Below are 18,635 nucleotides of genomic sequence, written 5' to 3'. Positions count from 1 at the left end.
AAAGCCCCCTGGGAAGGGAGTTCATCCCAGGTCCCAGGGCTGAATGGCAGCCCCAGCCAGGCACTTCCCAGGACTGTGCTGTCAGGAAACGCGCTGTCTGAAACTTGCTGGGCTGGCAGCGGGTGTCCGAGGGAGGGACAGTGACAGGAGCAGCAGCATGGTGGTGGTAGAGATAGGTGCTGGCTTGGCGGGTCCTAGAGGAGGAGAAAGGAGGGCGACCAGTTACTGACCCTGTAGGGATTGTTCATACAGTGTGCCAGCTCGTAGGAGACGCTGAATAGCTGAGACACCCACCACTGGGGCTGCCCCGAGACCCGGGCTTGCGGGGAGAGAAACACGACCCTTTCATGCTCAGTTATACTCCGCGTTTTGGGCATATTAACCGCTGTAATTCCTCTGGCCCAGGACTCCCGTAAACATCTGCAGGCCCTTGCGCCTTCCACCAAGGAGCCGTCCGTCTGAGCAGCCAGGCACCAGCCCGTGTGTGCGGCAGACGTGTGGACTTGTAAGCTGTGAATAATGCCTGCTGCATCTCAAGCTGTGAGAGGACCGAGTGCCGCAGCCTCCAGCGATCCCTCTAACCCAGCTCACCGGGGCTTGGCTTGCAACGGGGCCTGCTGCGAGCATAGTGAGGACTCTGACTTCTTTCTGTTAATATGGGCAAACCACTATCTAACCAAGCACCTGCAGGGTGTCTGACCCTGGGTCTGAGGAAGGGCCGGAGAGCCCGTTGGAAAAAGGCAGGAGCTTTGTATTCACTGGTTTTGTTCAGTGCTCCGGGTTCTCGCTCTCTGAGCTTTTAACACGTTTGTCTTGTTTTTACCCCCTGCCTCCCATCAACAACCAGAACGGTCAGCCACGTCCCGGCAGCTAACTCTGTCTTGCTAGCTCTTGTGCACTGGTCTCTCCTTGCGGGTATCGATGAGGGGGGATCCCCAACCCCAGGGGTCATTTCCGCCTTCCTGACAGGCTGCATGCTGGCTTGGCCATGTCAGCCCCTGGGCAGCTGCAGGGATGTGGGGAATGGCAGCGGGAGGAGGGGAATTGGGGGGTGACATCTTCATGTCAAATGGTGAAGAAGCAGATTCCAGAATAAACTCTCGTCATCTTGATGTTAACAGAGCCCCTTAGCCACAGTCCCTGCTACTTACAGGATAGTCCGTAGAAAGCGCACAGTGAGACCAGCCCCGGGAACAGACTGCGTGGTCTCTAACTAAAGGTCAGACATAATTATAGAGGGATACTTTAAAGTGCTTGTTTAAGCAAGGGCCGTGTCTCGTGCTGGAAGGCAGGTTTCACTGCGGCTGGAGTGGATTGTGTTTCCATGTACCTGTCACCCCCCTTTGCTGTGCTTCCTCTCCCATCACGGCTGATTGCCAAGACCGTTGAGGCATCGGAAGGTCTGTCTCCTTTCTAATCGGCCGCCGGCTGCCTGACGCATTCAGCATTGCTTGTCACCTCCCGGCTGTTTCCATGGTCGAGGTCTCTGGAGGACAAGTAGGGGACAGCTCTATCGAGGAGGTGCTGAGCCAGGCAGAAGCTCTCGACTGTGAAATGGGGTTGGAGGGGGGCAGACAGGTTGTCTGGGGCTAACATGGCGGTGTGACCTCCCATGGTTCAGAAGCAGGTGGCCATGGCAGCCAGGCAGAGTCCACATGGGAGCTGTGCAGGGGCGAGGGTGTTGCTTGGTGGGTGCTGGAAGCTGGCGGCAGCTTTCCAAGTGATGGCCGGAGGTAGGTTTGCCAGGCCCAGTGCCCGGGGATACGTATCTCCCTCTGCCAGTGGTACCGAAGACTGGCCTGCAGGCTGTGTTTTGTAACCAATATGCTGATTACATACACCTTTAAGACTGGCAGGGACTTCAGGCTGCCTGAACAATCAGTTAGCAAGCTGTCCCCTGAGGTGCGGGAGGAGACTGGATCTCGGCTCAGAGCTGCAGAAACGGGATGAAATCACCTAGACGCAGAATAAGCCCCAGTCGCAGCTGGTCACTGGCAGCTGTCTGGCTCATTAAGCTGAAGTGCTGTGCTAAGCCGATACCTCGGCCACATGGCTGTTTGCGAGCACTGTGGTAGATGGAGATACACAAGATCACCACTGTGAAGTAAAGATTTAATCAGTAGGGGAGCCAGCTAAACACTTCTCAGCCCTCCTAGATGGAGCAAATAATCACTGCAATCCAATTATAATTGTCTCCTAATCTTCAAGAGTCAGCAGGGGTAGAACTCCATCCATGGCAGATTCTCCATGTCTGAGGAGTGGTGACATGAGGTGTGAACAGAGACCTGGGCACTGATGTGAGTCCAGCTCTAGGCACGGGGCAGAGCTGTGCGTGCAGGTCCCTAACCCCGGTTTGTCCAGTGTCCGAGAAGTAGCATGCCCAGTGGGAAAGGCACTGCTAGTGGAGGTCTGGGACTGAGCTAGAGTTCTGTTCCTGGTGCTGCCACGCAACGGGCACGTGACTTGCCCAGGACACCCCACACAGTGGCAGAGGTGGGTATGGCCAGACTCCCAGTCCCCTCTTTGGATCCCTAAACCCTGCCAACAGAGAGTCAATTGGAGGTACTGGATTTGTGTGTTAATCTAAAATAACTCCACCCCTCCAGCCCCCCGCCCCCCTTTAATGAAGCAGTGAGTCACTTTACTGATAAAGGCTCAAAACTGCTTCACGTTCACAGGCAGCTACGAGGAAAAGTGGGTTTTTAGCTCCCCTTCAAATGTTCCCGAAGCGGTGCCACGCATGGGGCTCTGTCTGGCATACAGAGAGGAGCAGCCTCTCCTTACCTGGCTCAAGGACATGCTGTGTCTTTGTGCTTAGCCTCGTTTTCCAGCTAGGAGAGGTTTGTCTCTGTCCTTCCCAGCTGAACAGCATTAGCCCTGCATTCTGCATGGCTCACAAACCCCCCACCCTTTGGCTGCAGTACCGAAGTGGGGGGGGCTTGAAGGTCCTGGGGAAGGATGAGGCCCATGCCTGCCCTCATTTCTAAGCAATGAATACTGGGGTCCCAGCATGCTCTCCTCCATCGGATCCTTCATCCTCCATGGCCCGCCCCTCCCAGAGACAGCTGACACATGGCCTTGGGGCTCTGGGCACGTGCCAGGTAACCCTTTGGGATCCCGACTGGCCTGGCTCAGTTCCACCAGGGGCTGCTTGGCATTGCTGTGGGGGCCAGGCTTGCCCCAGCCCTGCCGTGGGCTGCCTCTATCCCGTGAGGTTATTTGGAACAGCTCAGTCCCAGGAAGGGGTTTCTCGACCAGCGTTCTGGCCTGGGAGAGTCCAGAGAGGGAGTAAGGACATGGCTTGTGTGTCCAGTGCGGTGTCCACCAGCACGTAGAGCCGGGGCTCGTATTGCTGCGAGGCCGTGCCGGGGTAAATGGGACCCGTACAGACCCCCCCCAGGAGCCCTTTTGTAAATAGCCTGTATCCAAATACGCGGCTGGGCAGACGGATACCTCCACCTAGCAGCAGATGAGTAACGGTTATTGCCCCAAGCAAGCAGCATTGTGTGCGTGGGGCGCTGGAGCGAGCACTAGGAGGTGCTGCTGGCAGGTGAGCTCCCCCAGAGAACGAGAGCAGCAGTGATGCTGGAAAGCCTGATGGGGCGCTAGGGCCTGTGAGGAGACGTGTGCATGCCCCTGCCCTGAATGGTGACCCTTGGAAAGCACAACCCTCCTGAATGCACCCCCCAGCCCCCATTCAAACACTCCACGGAGCCAGAGACCCACTGAACAGCCAGCGTGGTCCTTGTGCAGGGGCAGCCCCTTCACTGGAGCCTGGTGCTATTCCGGTCCAGGTCATTGGCCACTCCCCTCTACCCAGTGAGACAGGCCAGGTGCCCGGTTAGTGCCTCCCTCCAGCCTCTGCTCCTAGCCTCAGTCCTTGCGCAGGGGCACTGCCTGTCTCCTAGCTCCCCAGGGAAGGAGGGCAGAGTTCAGGCTCCTGACAGATCCCAGCTTGGCGTGGCTATTAACTGGGTTACTTCTTGCTGGCCCCAGTGCAGGGTTTCTGGATTCCACAGAAATACTGTTAGTTCTACCGGGACTTTGTGGGGATTTCAGTGCAGGACACAAGGGATCAGAGCCCCGCTGGCAGCACCCTTTGTCCTGTGGGCAGAGGGGGTTAGTGGTGTGTCTCTGGGCGTTGCCAGCCCAGCTGCAGAGGCCACAGGAGCTGCCAGAAACCACTGGGTGCCAACTCGTCACTTATGGGCACAGGGGCTGGAGTAGCTACGGAGCACCCCTAGCCTGGGCTGAGCTGGGAGTGGCTCCGCTGTTGAAGTGGCCTCGCGAGCCCAGCCCTGGAGCCCAGGCATTCGGTGTCATTTTTAATCTCTGTCCTTATTTATACGTGCGTGTATGATCAGTCTGGCGTCTCCTCTCCATGCCTTAACGGGGAGTTCCCATATTAAAGGCTTGTTAGCGCTCTACACTCAGTGGCTTATTCTCGGCTTCACTAAGTCACCTCCTGCTGTTCGGTGAGGATTTGGGGGTGGGTTTGTTTGCTGCGGGGTGGGGGGATAGCTGTTTACCAAGCCAGTCCCTTCATCTGGTCTTGTCAGCTGGGCATGGGCAGGGTGACTCGGGCAGCACTGACCCTGCGGGATGGTGGAGGGGAGGAGGCGTATCAGAATGGCCAGACTGGGTCAGACCAAAGGTCCATCTAGCCCAGTATCTTGTCTTCCAACAGCGGCCAATGACAGGTGCCCCAGAGGGAATGAACAGAACAGGGAATCATCAAGTGACCCATCCCCTGTCGCCCAGTCCCAGCCTCTGGCAAACAGAGGCTAGGGACACCATCCCTAGAGGCACTGTGAAGCCACGCTCCTACCCATTTGGGGTCTTTAAAGGTTTCCTGCAAGCAGCAGGGGTCCCCCACACATGCTGATGGAGTGTTCCTTCAGCTGGCCTCCATAAGCACCCCGCCACTTTTAATCCAGGTGGATGAAAATCAGAGTTTTTAATTTAAATCTTTTTTAAAAAAATGTAAACTATTTTTTTTTTAAATGTGTACTCTGCTCATTCTTTGCTTTCTGCCCATTTCATCGTCTTAAATAGCTGAAGTGGATGTTTTGTGCTTGTTTAATTCGTTTCCTGATTCTTAGTAGAATTTTGGATTCTAGAGTCTTTTTTTTCTGCCAAGAACCTTCACACTTAAAATGTTCCTCTGGGCTGTAAAAGACCAACCCAGGGCCTCATTAATGTCCTTGTTGTGAGAAGAGCTCGGACTCAAACTGGAGAAGCAGACAGCCTGTGTACCATTTGCAACCAACACTCCCTTCCCGTACCGTGAGCCTCTACCAGGCAAGAGAGCTGTAATGCTTCGCCCAGGCTGCCCTCCGTCATTGGAGCTGGCGGTCTGGAACCAGGGGTCCTGTGCTCCTAAATCTGAAATGTCTACCCCCTGCTACCCAAAGATGGCCTGTGTTGAAAAACAGGCCCCCGGGACTTTACTCGTGTATTGGAAATGGAACTCCCTTCGCAGTGTTAACCCTGACACATTTGGGTTCGAAGTGACAGCGATTTTATGCCACAAAGAGGTTTTTCATAAAAATACAGATTTAGCTGCTGATACTGCAAACACTTACGCCCGTGCTTCCGCTTACCCAGCCGAGCTGGGGCACTGAAGTCATGGGCCTGGGCGTGAGGAAAGGTACAGGAATTGCGGCCTTCATTTCCAATATTTTGGTTTTTGCCAATAGTAGTTTTGTAAATTCAGATGAGATACCCAGCCCGTACTTGCACTGGGGGGAAAAACCCACTTCATAATACATTTTTAACAGCACAAATTGTCAAATTAGTTTTACGAAACGGCAACCTCATTGAAATCAATGATTAAAATCGCCTTGAATCACTTCACCCTGGTTTCAATTTGACATGTGGTTTTCATTTAATCTCTTCTACGGCCATGTGGTGTTGCTGGGAGCTGTCAAACAGCTGCTATGTTTCACCCCAGCACTGGCTGCATTGTGTGGATTGGAGACAGGATTAGATCTATAAAATCATTTTTACAGCGTAGTTTGCCTGGAACAAGTGATCATTTTGGCTGGGTGAATAAACGACTTTTTTTTTTTTTTTTTTCCTCTCATCCCCTTGGCAATGGGCACTAGATTTTGTGCTGGGGCTGCTAAATGGTGTATGAAGATAGATGCAGACAGCTTTGGGCTGTGCTCCCATGGAATTTGGAGCCTCGTCTGGGATTCCGATGTCTGGCTGGCAGCTCGTCTGCGGGACTCCATCCTGCTTTGATCCTCTCTTAGCTGGAGGGGGTGTTCAGGGGTTCTGGGAGTTTAATTCCGGGGCTAGTCTCTGGGCGGAGACCAGCTGGAAGCTGTGCCCAGCATTACGCTCAGCCGGTGCTGGGCTCCATGGTGGCACCTCTCAGCGGGAACTTCCCAGGGGCTGAGTTTAGTGCAAACCATTAATGTCAAATGCAGACTGGGGAGCAATGTGGGCTGAGACGCTTAGCCAGCCAGTCAGGGCTTCCTCCTCCCAGACGCTCAGGCATTGGGCCTACCTCGAGTGGTCAGGTCTCTCCTCCCCGCCTGGGGGCCCAGGGCCATGCTGGGGATGGGGAGAAGGGGACTCGGAGCCCCTCGCTGTTTGGCAGTAGGCAGAGCTGCAGCTGGCTGGGCCTGGCCCGATGTTCGCTTTGCCACTGGCGTCAATGGGAACAGGTGCAGGCTTGTCATGAGGATAGAGTTCTGGCCTTGCTGGTTAATTTCTCTTTCTCTTCCATGGCTTGGGACTGTCTCCCTCCAGTGTCAGAGACTGGTCTGTGCCTTGCTGGGGGAGGAGGAAGCCGCCTGGCAGCCTGAGGCTGGCATTGCCCCAGCCGGGTGCATCTGAATCATGGAGCAACTTGCAAAGGACTTTGCCCCGGCCTATTTCGCACGGTGTCCGAGGAGCTGGCTGAGTGAGCGGCGTTTTCCAACCTCCCACTGCCAGATGTCCAGGGAGAGTGTCTGTGATTCTGCTTCTCCCAGGGCTTTCAGTTAACAGCGAAGCCACTGCTTGTGCTGCCCCTTAGCCCCGCGAAGCCCAGCAAGTCCCAGCAGGGCGCAGATGGAGGGGGAATAAGGGGGGGAAACGGGGACAAGATCCAGTTAAAAAGTAATTTACAGGGGGTGGCGCTGTGCCTATCCCACTAATACCCTCCTGCATGAAAAGGGAAGAACTAAAACCCACTGTTCCTGCCACCTCTGGGGGCAGCTTGTTCCTGTCTGGCCTGGCTCATCTCAGGAGTCAGCCTCCCTCCATGTGTCACGGCATAAAGTTCCCTTTCTGGGGCTCGTTGCCGTGTTTGGAGTTGTGATGCTGGGAGGGAAGGTGGAGTTCTTCGAGTGATTGCTCATATCGATTCCAAGGAGTGCGTGTTGTGTGCACGGTCGTTGGAACGTTTTCCCTTAGCAGCTCCTGTCGGTCGGCTGTGGAGCCCTCTGGAGTGGTGCCTTCCTGGCGCTGAATATACAACCCTGCCGCCCTGGCCCCTCCTCAGTTCCTTCGTATGGCCAGTGACAGTCGTTGGAACTGCGGCCGCATGCCTAGCAAGTGCTTCCCTTCACGTACTTTCTGATACTTGTAGTTTAGTTCTTAGTTAGTGGCTATAGTGATAGACAAGGTTGGGGAGTGGGTTTTTTCCTCCAATCCCTAACCCCTTCCCCCTTGGGCTCTGGGACATGCCGCAAGCCCAGGGGTTCAAACCCTGCGGAGCCTGCAGCAAACCTATGCCAACGAGCGACCCCCACAACTCGTGTCTGAAGTGCCTGGGGGAAGCGCACCAATCAGACAAGTGCAAAATCTGCAGAGCTTTCCCGCCCCAGGACGAAAACGGAGCGAGACTTCCGACTGAAACAATTGCGGATGGAATCTGCTCTTCTTCGGCCCCAGCCTGCCGCGGACCGTCAGGACCCGGCACCGAGCACGTCTGTACGGAGCGCCCTGGCCTGTGACGTGGTGCCGAGGAAGGACTCTAACCTAAGACACCCTCGGCTCTGGTGCTCCCCGGCACTGCTCCCACTCACCAGTGCCTCACAAGCGGCATAGGAAGACCGAGGGGGCGCTCCCTGGTGCCAAAGACAGCGGGACCAGCAGACACATCACTAGTGCGTCCCGCAAAGGAGCACTCGGCACCAAAACAGCAGGAGTTGGCACCGTTGAGTTCGGTTCCCCTGAGGGGACCGGCGAGTCCAGTGCCCGGCGACTCCCCGGAGCAGTGCCAGGTGGAGAAGCTAGAGCTGCCCTTTACCCCGGACACTTTTGAGGCTGCCAGGGATCTTGTTGCCATGACGGCACCACAGCCCCCAGCGGTCAGGGACAATTCTCCGGCTCCGTCTAGAGGCAAGCCAGCCATGCTGAGGAGATCACCATCGCCAGTCCAGCACCGTTCGCCCCGACGCTGCTCCCGATCACTGTTGGCAAGACACCATTCTCCGGCACTGGGTTCTGGGCATGGCACCAGCAGGGCGACGCTCCCCTTCCCCGGCACCGCGGGAGGAGCAGCACTGGACCCTCGGCACTGGCACCGGATTCCCGGCACAGTCACCTCAGCACTGGTCCCCCGTATCATCACTTCGACACTGGTCCCCAGCACAATACCCTTCAGCACCACCGTGGTCATCATGGTCGAGATCGGTCTCGTCTGCCTCTGGAGATTTCTCTTCCCGCCGCAGCGGTTTTCCACAGGGATAAGGTGCAACTCAGGCCTGGCCCGGCCTTTCTTCCTAGGGTTGTGTCACTTTTCCAGACTAGCCAAGACATTTTCCTGCCTGTTTTTATCCTAAGCCCCATGCAAGGAGCCAGGAGCAGAGGCTGCATTCCCTGGATGTTTGACGGGCACTCGCCTTCTCCATCGAAGGCACTAGGCTGTTCAGGAAGTCGAACCGGCTGTTCGTAGCGGTGGCGGGTCGGATGAAAGGGCTTCCAGTCTCATCTCAAAGAATATCCTCCTGGATCCCCTCCTGCATCCGCACGTGCTACGAGCTGGCCAAGGGCCCAGCCCCGGCTCTTACTGCACACTCCACGAGTGCCCAGGCCTCAGCGGCGTTCCTGGCCCAGGCCCCAGTACGAGAAATCTGCAGGGCAGCGACCTGGCCCTCAGTGCGTACGTTCCGGACGATGGCGGAGTGAGAGGTGCACGCCAGAGACGCCGCGGCTTTCAGCAGAGCGGTGCTGCAATCAGCGATTCCATAACTCCGACCCCACCGCCTGCGTCAGGCGTGGGAGTCACTTAATTGGAATCGATATGAACAATCCCTCGAAGAAGAGAAAACAGTTCTTCCCCTCTCATAACTCTTGTTCTTCGAGGTGTGTTGCTCCCCCTTCCCCTCGTCAGAGTAGCCGGCAAGGAGGGAGTGAGGTGTGACCGGGTCGGCAGGGGCCTATGTTCAGTACCGTGAAGGTGCCTCTCCAGGGGCTCCACGGCCGACCCGAGGGAGCTGCTAAGGGAAACGTTCTGACGAGTGTGCACATGGCGCAGACAGCTCATTGGACTGGACGTGAGCAACGCGTCTTGTGAGTAACCGTTTCTTCCCGTCACCCTGAATCGGGCTGGGTGTGCAATTGTACATGTGTACGCGGGTGTGACAGAGTGAGCGAGACCCCACACACTTCCCTATGGGGATGGGCCTGACTTTCTGCAAAATGCTGCCTTACGAAATTGAAATTCAGAGCCGGTTCTTCACCATGCCCCGGGGAGGGAGCAGCCAGGGGCCCTCCTCTGGAGGGTACCTGTGTAAAATCCATCTGCTCCCGGCTGGACCACACCGCTCCATCACACGGCCTTTCTACTGCGGGACCACCAGGGGGAGCTAGAGCAGAGCAAACGAGCCCCCCGGGCCCAGAGGGTCGGCCCCATGTGGGGCAGGCTGGGGATCCGAGGGGCAGGGCTCAGGCCCTAGCTGCTCGCTCTGACGTGGGTTAGTGTCTGGGGGCCCGGCAGGGCAGGGAGGGAGGGAGTTTGGGCTGTGAATAAAACAGAAATGCAAAGAGCACGTGGAGGCGAGGACCCCCGCTTTCCCCTGCACGGGCCGTGCGGCTGGGCGCGGATCGCTGCCCCCGAGGGCACAGCCCCTTTAGCCGCCCCTTGCAGTAAAGCAGCCTGGCGATTCTCCCCCCAATGGGCCTGCTGCTCCCAGCGGGGAGAGCGGCTGCAGCCTGGATCCTCCCTGATCTTAGCAAAGGGCTCGCCCCAGAGCCGTGGACTCTGCGCTAATGTAGCACCAGCCTGAGGGGTGGGGGCCGTGGCAGGACCTTTGTTGGACAACGGGGCTGGAGACAATCCCAACACTTCGCTCCCTGGCTCAGAACCCGCTGGTGTGAACCTGCAGACTCCACTTGAGCCCAGGTGCTTGGCTGATTTCCAGCAGCCGAGGGTCAGGCCCGTCCCCCGGATCTCACAGGACTTTGCAAAGGCAGCTGAGCAGCGCTGGCCTCACTCATTCCAGGACAGCGGGACGCTGGAAATCGGGTCAGGTTCCAGGAGGGGACCAGTTCAGCAACCCCTGGAGCTCACGAGTGCCCTGGCCCAGGCTGCTGCTGGACGAACAGGCCCCTGCATGTAACCCCAGCCTCTCTGCTGCAGTCTGCCTGGCCCGTCTGTAGCCGGTGAGTCCCTGATGCTCCTAGCGACCGCAGCGGAGCTCCCCGGGACCCTGGCTCCGCCTGGAGCCGAATGACCTGGATCCAGGCTGGTTTGCTCCGTAGCTCAGTGTGCCTGGAGGTCACTAAGCACAGGCCAGCTTGGCTTAACGACTGAGCTGTGGGGCATCTCTGGGTAGGGGGCCCCAGGGGATGGCCACTGCCCCCCTGGTCTGAGGGGATACCCGAGGTTGCTAGGAGCTACGTTGAGGTCCAAGGCAACGACACCCTCGCAGGATTGCAAGCGACAGGCTCGTGGCTGGCTGGGCCGTGCAGATTGTAGAACGGGATGTAGGCAGTCAGACCAGTGGGTCAGAGCAGGAGGGTCGGAGACGGCGTCCGTAGGCAGGGGTGGGGCGTAAGAGCAGGGATCCAGACAAGGCAGGGCCCGGGAGTCAGGCAGGAACGCAGGGTCTAATGGAGCAGCCGGTCAAGGAGTCACATGGGTGTCAAGACAACTTCCTGTGCCTCGTTCTGGCTTAAATAGTGAGCCGTGGCCAGACCTCCCCTCCCACTGGGAGCTTCCTGGGTGGCTCTGGGGGTCCACCAGCCCACACTCTCTGCTGGTACCCGGGGTCCCTTGCACGGTGTCCCATGGCGAGGAGGGAAATCCTGACCCTTGCCCTGTGGCGGGTTCGAGGTGACCGTCCACGGGTGCCAGCAGCAGCTCCGTGCTGCAGACTGCTGGCTCCAGACTGGGCACTTTGCTCCCTGTTCACCCTGCACTGGCCTCCCCTCTAGCCTTCCCCTGGCTGGTGCCCTGCTCACCCTTCCTGACTCCTGCAAAGACACAGGCTGGCATGGTCCGTGCCCACTGCCCGTGCAGTGCGGAGCCCAGCTCCCACGGGCCCGGGGCTCTGCAGTTCCTCCGTCTGGACCCCCGAATCGAATCTCTCTTCAACGGCCATCAGCTCTGCCCCTTGGCGATGCAGACGCCTGCAGAGCGCCAGCCCTGGGCTCCCGGCGGCAGGGCCTGACCCAGGCTAGCGGAGCTCAGCACAGCAGCCTGTCCGCGCCTGGCTCCCCTCCACGGGATCTCTGGGGACAACGGGAGCCGGGGTCAGCGGTGACGCTACCACCTCACCTGCTGCCAAGAGGAGTCCCAAGGCCGCTCCGCGGTGGCAGGCTCGGCCCGTGAGCAGATCCTCACATGGGGAGGGGGCTCCAGTGATGGGGCCGCTGGCTGGTCCCCGGGGCTCTGCAGGGAGCCCAGCTGTTAGATCTTTGTCAGCTCCCTCCAGCGCCACCTGGTAGAACCCCGAGCCAGGGTGCTGCCAACAGGGCAGCTCCTGTCCACCCCCGTTGCATCCCTTGGGGGGGCACGGGACCTGCCTTCTGCACAGCTGGGGCCCTGTTGGATTGGTTGCAGGAGCCTCCGCTCCTCGGCACCGCAGCCCCCAGCCACCCCCGCAAGCGAAGAGCCCTTGGCCCTAGTGGCCTGGTCCAGGTCTGAGTGGACAATGACGTCCACGTCTAAAGCTCTCCCAGAGCGTCCACGGGGTGCTGAGCAGCTGGGGACGCTGCTGTCTCCCTCCAGAGGGACCTGCAGGCCTGCCGGGGCCGAGCTCGCTGCCTGTCCAGCGTGGGGCTCACTCTGCAGAGCCCTGGGGAACTCGGGACGCGGGACACGGCATCAGTGGCCGTTACGGGGACAAGAAGCGTCAGGACCCGCGTGAGAAGTCCATACCGCTGGCGGCTGGGCGAGGAACTGGGCCCCTCCAGAGCAAAGCAGGGGCCGTGCAGCACCTGCTGGCTGGCGGCTTCCAGACCTTCCCGTGGGAACAGGGCTTGGCTGGCTTCCTAGAGCTCCTGCCCTTTGGGCCCCCACGGGGCCGGGAAGCCCCCTTTGGCTCCTGCACTGAGACTCCGGCTCTGTCATGTTGTGGGGGTTCAGAGCAGCGAGGGGTTGTGTCACCGCCTGCCCTGTAGCCCTGGGTGCCTAAGATGGCCTGCGACTGTGGCTCACAGCCCGGACCTCGGCAGCCAAGGGCCAGGGCCCAGCACGGCTCCCCCTGCCTGGGAGCATGAGCCGGGAGGAACACATCAGCCACTAGATGCCGCTGGTGCTCTCCTTGTTACTCAGCAGCGGGGGTATTTCTGGGGGGACCCCCTGGCTGCTCCCCTCGTTTGGGGTGAGCCAGATCCAGCCATGTCAGGGAACGACAGGGCCCCCCCCGGGACACAGCACCCTGCTGGACCCATCCCTTTGGCAGGGCACCCTTCCTGCTCCATGGTGCCCATCCCTCACGCTGGGCGTGGAGAGTTCTTCCCAGGATGGAGCAGACGCATGGGGCTGGCTCCTGGTGCTTCCACAGGCACCCAGGAAACAAAGGGCCTGGATTCCTGTGATGGCAGCTGGCGACGAGGGCAGGGAGCCGGGCAGGCTGGTTGTGCTAGGACCTGTGCTGCACCAGAGGTTTAGCACATGGGAACCCCCTTCAGGGATTGGAGCCACTTGTGGCGGCTGAGATGCCAGCCCTTGGCAGAACGGCATCCAGGAGGGGCCCGTGACGGTGACGGAGGGGTGCCCAGGGCAGGGGCTGACATGGAGACATTTCCAGCAAACTCTCAAAAACACTCAAGGAATATTTCCAGTAAGTTTCACTAAACTTAAAAATGCCCCCACGGCATCCAGGCCAGCAGCTGGGCAGAGCCGATCAGGCTGGGACGTTGTGGGGTGCGGGAGAGGGACCCAGCCCCATTAAGCACCTGCTTTTGTAACATCAGAGCCTGCCACTGCTGTGAGAAAGGAAATTGTCCCCCTCGCCACTGCCCCAGGAGGTGGAGATCTGCTGCGATCCCTTGTAGAATGTCCCTGGCGAGCGGCTCGGGGCAGGAGGCTGGGATGCTGGCTAGACCCATCAGTGGGGCCGGGTTCTGGGTGGAGGGACTATGACTTTCTCCTGGGGCTGCCGGGCCCTGGCCTTGCCATCCCAACGCCAGTCGCAAGCTCACGACCGTCGCTTTGGGGTAAGTGCAGAGTAAGCACAACTGGCACACGATTTATTGGTTCCCTGCCAGCGCTGGACCAGCCTCCAGCTAGCAATAAATACGGAGCAAAGACGGGCTCTTGTATCTGGTGCATCTTCATGAATAAAGTCACGGCAGCCCCACTGTGTCCCTGGGCCGAGTGGCTCTTTGTTGTTAAAATAAATAAAAGGAAGTTCTTCGTCGCATAGTCAACTTGTGGAACTCCTTGCCTGAGGAAGTTGTGAAGGCTAGGACTAGAACAGTGTTTAAAAGAGAACTGGATAAATTCATGGAGGTTAAGTCCATTAATGGCTATTAGCCAGGATGGGTAAGGAATGGTGTCCCTAGCCTCTGTTTGTCAGAGGGTGGAGATGGATGGCAGGAGAGCGATCACTTGATCATTGCCTGTTAGGTTCATTCCCTCTGGGGCACCTGGCATTGGCCACTGTCGGTAGACAGGATACTGGGCTGGATGGACCTTTGGTCTGACCCGGTACGGCCGTTCTTATGTTCATGTTAGATGGGTTCCCAGCTCAGGGATGCTGGCACAAACGGGAATCGAAATGAGGCTAACAGGCTTCCAGACAAACTCCTTTCAAAGCAGAGCAGAATGTGTCTGCTCGTCCCAGGGCCTGGGTCATCAGCGGAACCCACCGGGCGGCATGGTGTGACTGCAGAGCGGCTGCTGTTTATGGCACCGCAGAGAAATGCATTGACTGCACTTACCAGCAGCAAATGGAGAGTTAGTCTATTAAACGGTAAATTATCCTTCTAACATCTTCATTGAAGAGGATTAATGCATGGCTGCAGGGGTCCCTTCGCCTGGACGTAGTGACCTCAATCTTCCATCAGTGGGGCTTTCCCCAGATAGACCTGTTCGCCACGCAATGCAAGAGGAAGCGTCAGAGATTCTGTTCCTTCCTGACTCACAGCCCGGGCTCCATCGTGGACCCGTTCCTCCTCCCACGGGGAGGCCATCTTCTAGACACATTCCCGCCCGTCCCTCTCATTCACAAGGCGCTCCAAGATTCACAGGGACCGAGCTTTGGTGATACTGATAGTGCCAGCCTGGCCCTGCCAGCACTGGTTCACATCACTCCTGGAAATGTCCATGGAAACCCCGTCACCCTGCTGCTCTTCCAGGACCTAATCATGCAGGACCGAACCTCGAATCGCTCCACCTCATGGCATGGAAGCTCCATGGCTGAACGCACGGGAGCTCTCCTGCTCTGATCAAGTCAGACACATCCTCCTTGGCAGCAGGAAACCCTCCACAAGAGCCACCTACCTTGCCAAATGGAAGAGATTTTCAATCTGGTTGGAGCAGCTCCTCCCGTCTCCGACGCTTGCCTCAGTGCCACTTAGACTGGACTATCTCCTGCACCTCAAGCAGCAGGGACCGTCCATGTCGTCATTGGGCCGCCATCTCGGGCACAGAGGGACGCTTGGTCTTTGCTAACCCAATGGTCAGCCGTTTCCTTAAAGGTCTCTACAGGCTATATCCGCAGGTCCGGCAGCCGGTCCCGGCTTGGGACTCAAGCTGGTCCTTTCCAGACTCATGGGACCGCCCTTTGACCGTTTGGCGATGTGCTCCCTGCTCTCTCTCATACAAGGTTCCTGGTGGCGATAACCTCGGCCAGGAGGTGTCTGAGTTCAGGGCTCTAACATCACAGACCCCTTACACTGTGTTCCATAAGGACAAGGTTCGGCTCAGGCCACACCCGGCTTTCCTCCCAAAGGTTGTCTCCCAGTTTCACGTCAACGAGGACATCTTTCTCACGATCTTCGACCCTAAGCCACACTCCAGCACCAGGGAGCAGAGGTTCCGCTCATTGGATGTCTGCAGAGTGCTAGCCTTCTACAGCGAGAGGCTGAAGCCATTCTGAAATTCGGTGCCGTTATTGGTGGCAGTGGTGGACAGGATGGATCACGTCCTGCATCCATGAGTGCTACAACCTGGTGATGGTGCCCGCTCCCCCGATCGCCACGCACTCCACCAGGGCGCAGGCCTCAGCAGCGTTCCTGGCATCTGCAGGGCGGCGACGTGGTCCTCCATCCACACTTTCACCACGCGCTGTGCGGTCACTCAGCAAGCCAGAGATGATGCAGCCTTCGGACGAGCCGTGCTCCAATCAGTGGACGACTCCGACCCCACCTCCTGAACTTGGGCTTGGGAGTCATCTGGTTGGAATCGACATGAACAAGCACTCGAAGAAAAAAATGGTTATTCACCGTCTCGTAACATGAGTTCAAGTTGTGGTGTTCATGTTAATTCCAATATCCACCCTCCCCCCCCCTGTCGGAGCAGCTGGTTCGAAGGAACTGAGCGGGTGGCGGGTTGGCAGAGCTCTATATTAGGCACCATGAAGGCGCAACTCCAGGGGAGCCCAGGCTGACCCTACAGTTGCTGCTAAGAGAAAAATCTTCCAGCTTGTGTGCACATGCTCTCGCGCACACACACACCTGATTGGAAGGGACGTGAACAGCACGTCTCGAAGAACAACAGTTACGAGAAGGTGAGTAACCGTTTTTTCCACTATCCCCTCGGCCAGACCCCACCACCCCCTTAGAGATCCCTCTTTATACCCCAATACAAACAAGTTACGTATTACCCCCTGCCGTGGTGAGGTGCCACCCATCGCCTTGTGCCTGTTGGTTCAATCAAAACACCTCTACCCATCGTACTGTCACCCTGACATTTTTAAGCTGGGTCAGCAGGTCCCTCTTGTCTCTGGGAAGTGCCCTTGTATCATTCCTGGTCTCGGGGCGGGCTGATCCTGCCTTTCTGGAACGTGTTTGCGTGAATGTTCTGTACCTAGCAATTCGTAGCCACCTGTGTTTTTGCAATACCAGCCCCGTTCCTTGCAAGCAGGCAGAGCCTGGCTTCTGCTCACTTTAAAATTGAGATCATAGAATATCAGGGTTGGAAGAGACCTCAGGAGGTATCTAATCTAGCCCCCTGTTTAAAGTAGGGTTACCATACATCCTTTTTTTCCCGGACATGTCCGGCTTTTCGGCACTCAAACCCCCGTCCGGGGGGAATTGCCAAAAAGCCGAACATGTCCGGGAAAATGGCAGCTCTGCTCCTCCCCGACTCTTCGGCTCTGTTTAAGAGCCGGGCTGCCCGAGCGCTACCGGCTTCACGGTTTGCCGGGCAGCCTCCAGACCCTGTGCTTCCCCTCCCGGGCTCCAGCTGCGCTGGGGAAGCGCCGGCTGGGGGCACAGGTCTGGGGGCTGCCCAGCAAACCCTGAAGCCGGTAGCACTGGGGCAGCCCTTTCCCCCTGGCTGGGAGTGGAAGGGAGGAGGGGGCGGAGTTAGGGTGGGGAAGGGGCGGGGTTAGGGGTGGAGAAATGGGCGGGGGCAGGGCCCGTGGAGGGTCCTCTTTTTTTATTTTTGAGATATGGTAACCCTAGTTTAAAGCAGGACCAATCCCCAGACAGACTTTTACCCCAGTTCCCTAAATGGGCCCCCACAAAGATTGAACTCACAACCCTGGGTTAAGCAGGCCAATGCTCAAACCGCTGAGCTACAACTTTGCTTTACATCAGCAAAGCATGACCACTACTTTAGTTCAGGCCTCAGGCCTCACACCAGGCCTCTGATAGGAGGGCTTATGTCTCAGGCTCACTTTCTACTACAGTTCCCAGCACCCAGACCAGGCCCTTCCTGTGTTCGCTCTTCTCAAAATAACCAGCTGTAGCAACACACTCCTAGTTGTGCAGTGTCTGTCCACATAGGATAACAGCCTTCTACCCCTCCTAGCTATGGAGTCTCTCCTTCAGCCCCCGCAGCGCACCTGCCCTCCAGAGGGCGAGGGTGTTGCGGATTGTGGGGGAGTTAGGGCCCTGCACCCCTCTTCCCGAGATTCACTGCGACTCTCAACCAGCCAGTAAAGCAGAAGGTTTATTTAAGGACAGGAACACAGTCTCAAGCAGAGCGTGTAGGTACGACCAGACCCCCTCAATTAGGTCCCTCTGGGAGGTTCAGGGAGCTTAGACCCCAGCTTGGGGTTCCCTGTCTTGCACCACCCAGCCCCAACCGAAACTAAACTCCCAGCCCCTCCCGCTGCTCCTCTCCTTTGTTCAGTCTCCCGGGCAGAAGGTGTTAATTCTCCCCACCCCCGTTCCTGGCTCAGGTTACAGCTCAGGTAGCTTCCTTCAAGGGAAGTCCCACATCCCCACTGCAACCCCCCTGCAACATTCCCAGGTCAAATCTGCCCTGCTCCGTCACAGAGGGCGAGGCTGAGGTAGCAGCTGCCAATGGCTGCCAGCCCTACGTAAGTCGGTTCTTACAGGGGTGCCATCACCGGAGCCTCTGGGCGCCTGCGCAGACCGTGCGTTTACCCTCCCAGCGTCGGTGAGCCCAGGTTCCAGCGGGGAGCTAAGGCCCAGGGATTAAGTGACTCACCCAAGGACACCCAGGAGTCTGTCACAGAGCTGGGAACACGAGGCCCAGCCCAGCGCCTGCCCCCTTCTTCCCCAGCCGCTCCTGCCCTGCTGAGCGGCTCCCTGGGCGGTTGCTGCAGCCCCAGTGCTTTCCTGAGCTCCTGGCATGGCAGTGTCTGGACCCATGTGCCAGGTCTCGCTCTGTTGCTGCAGGGACAGACTGGCCGGGGGCCCATTCACCCACACAGCGGGAGGGCGCTCCCTGGCTGAGTGACTCTGGCAATGGCGGAGCCCCCACCCTGGTCCTGCTGCCAGGTTCACCTGGACAGGGAACCCCGAATGGCTGGGGGAGCTGGCTTCCCTCTCTCACCTGCTGGGCCAGGACCCCTCTGTCTGAGCAAGGGCTGGCCCAGGCAGGATGGCCCAAGGCCAGGGGCTCTGGGGCGTGGAGGATACATTCAGCAGCGAGAGACGGTAGAGCCCATGGGGCTCCCACAGCACCCGGCCCTCCTTGGGGTCCCCTTCTGTGCCAGCTGGGACACTTCCTTGAGCGACCGCTCGGCTTTCCTCCTCCCTGGGGCCAGCTCGGCCTGGGGCCCTGCCAGCGCCGGAGCAGCTCCCAGAGGCTGGGAACAAGCGCTGCT

General features: G+C 58.2%; 1 protein-coding gene across 2 annotated transcripts in view; it reads left to right on the top strand.

The window, feature by feature from the left end:
* ARHGAP19 (Rho GTPase activating protein 19) overlaps window positions 1–6,028 on the top strand; it is a 71,850-nt gene extending 65,822 nt beyond the window's left edge. For both annotated transcript variants that reach the window (XM_034776608.1, XM_034776609.1), the window contains exon 12: window positions 406–6,028. In XM_034776608.1, the coding sequence (XP_034632499.1) occupies window positions 406–462 (57 nt within the window). In that variant the 3' untranslated portion in view covers window positions 463–6,028. The remainder of the gene's footprint in view (window positions 1–405) is intronic.
* The last annotated feature ends 12,607 nt before the right edge of the window (window positions 6,029–18,635 follow it).

Source organism: Trachemys scripta, chromosome 7 (genome assembly GCF_013100865.1).
Source record: "Trachemys scripta elegans isolate TJP31775 chromosome 7, CAS_Tse_1.0, whole genome shotgun sequence".
Lineage (NCBI taxonomy): Eukaryota > Metazoa > Chordata > Testudines > Emydidae > Trachemys > Trachemys scripta.
The sequence above is the reverse complement of the archived record's forward strand: the minus strand, read 5'-3'. Positions and strand labels throughout refer to the sequence as shown.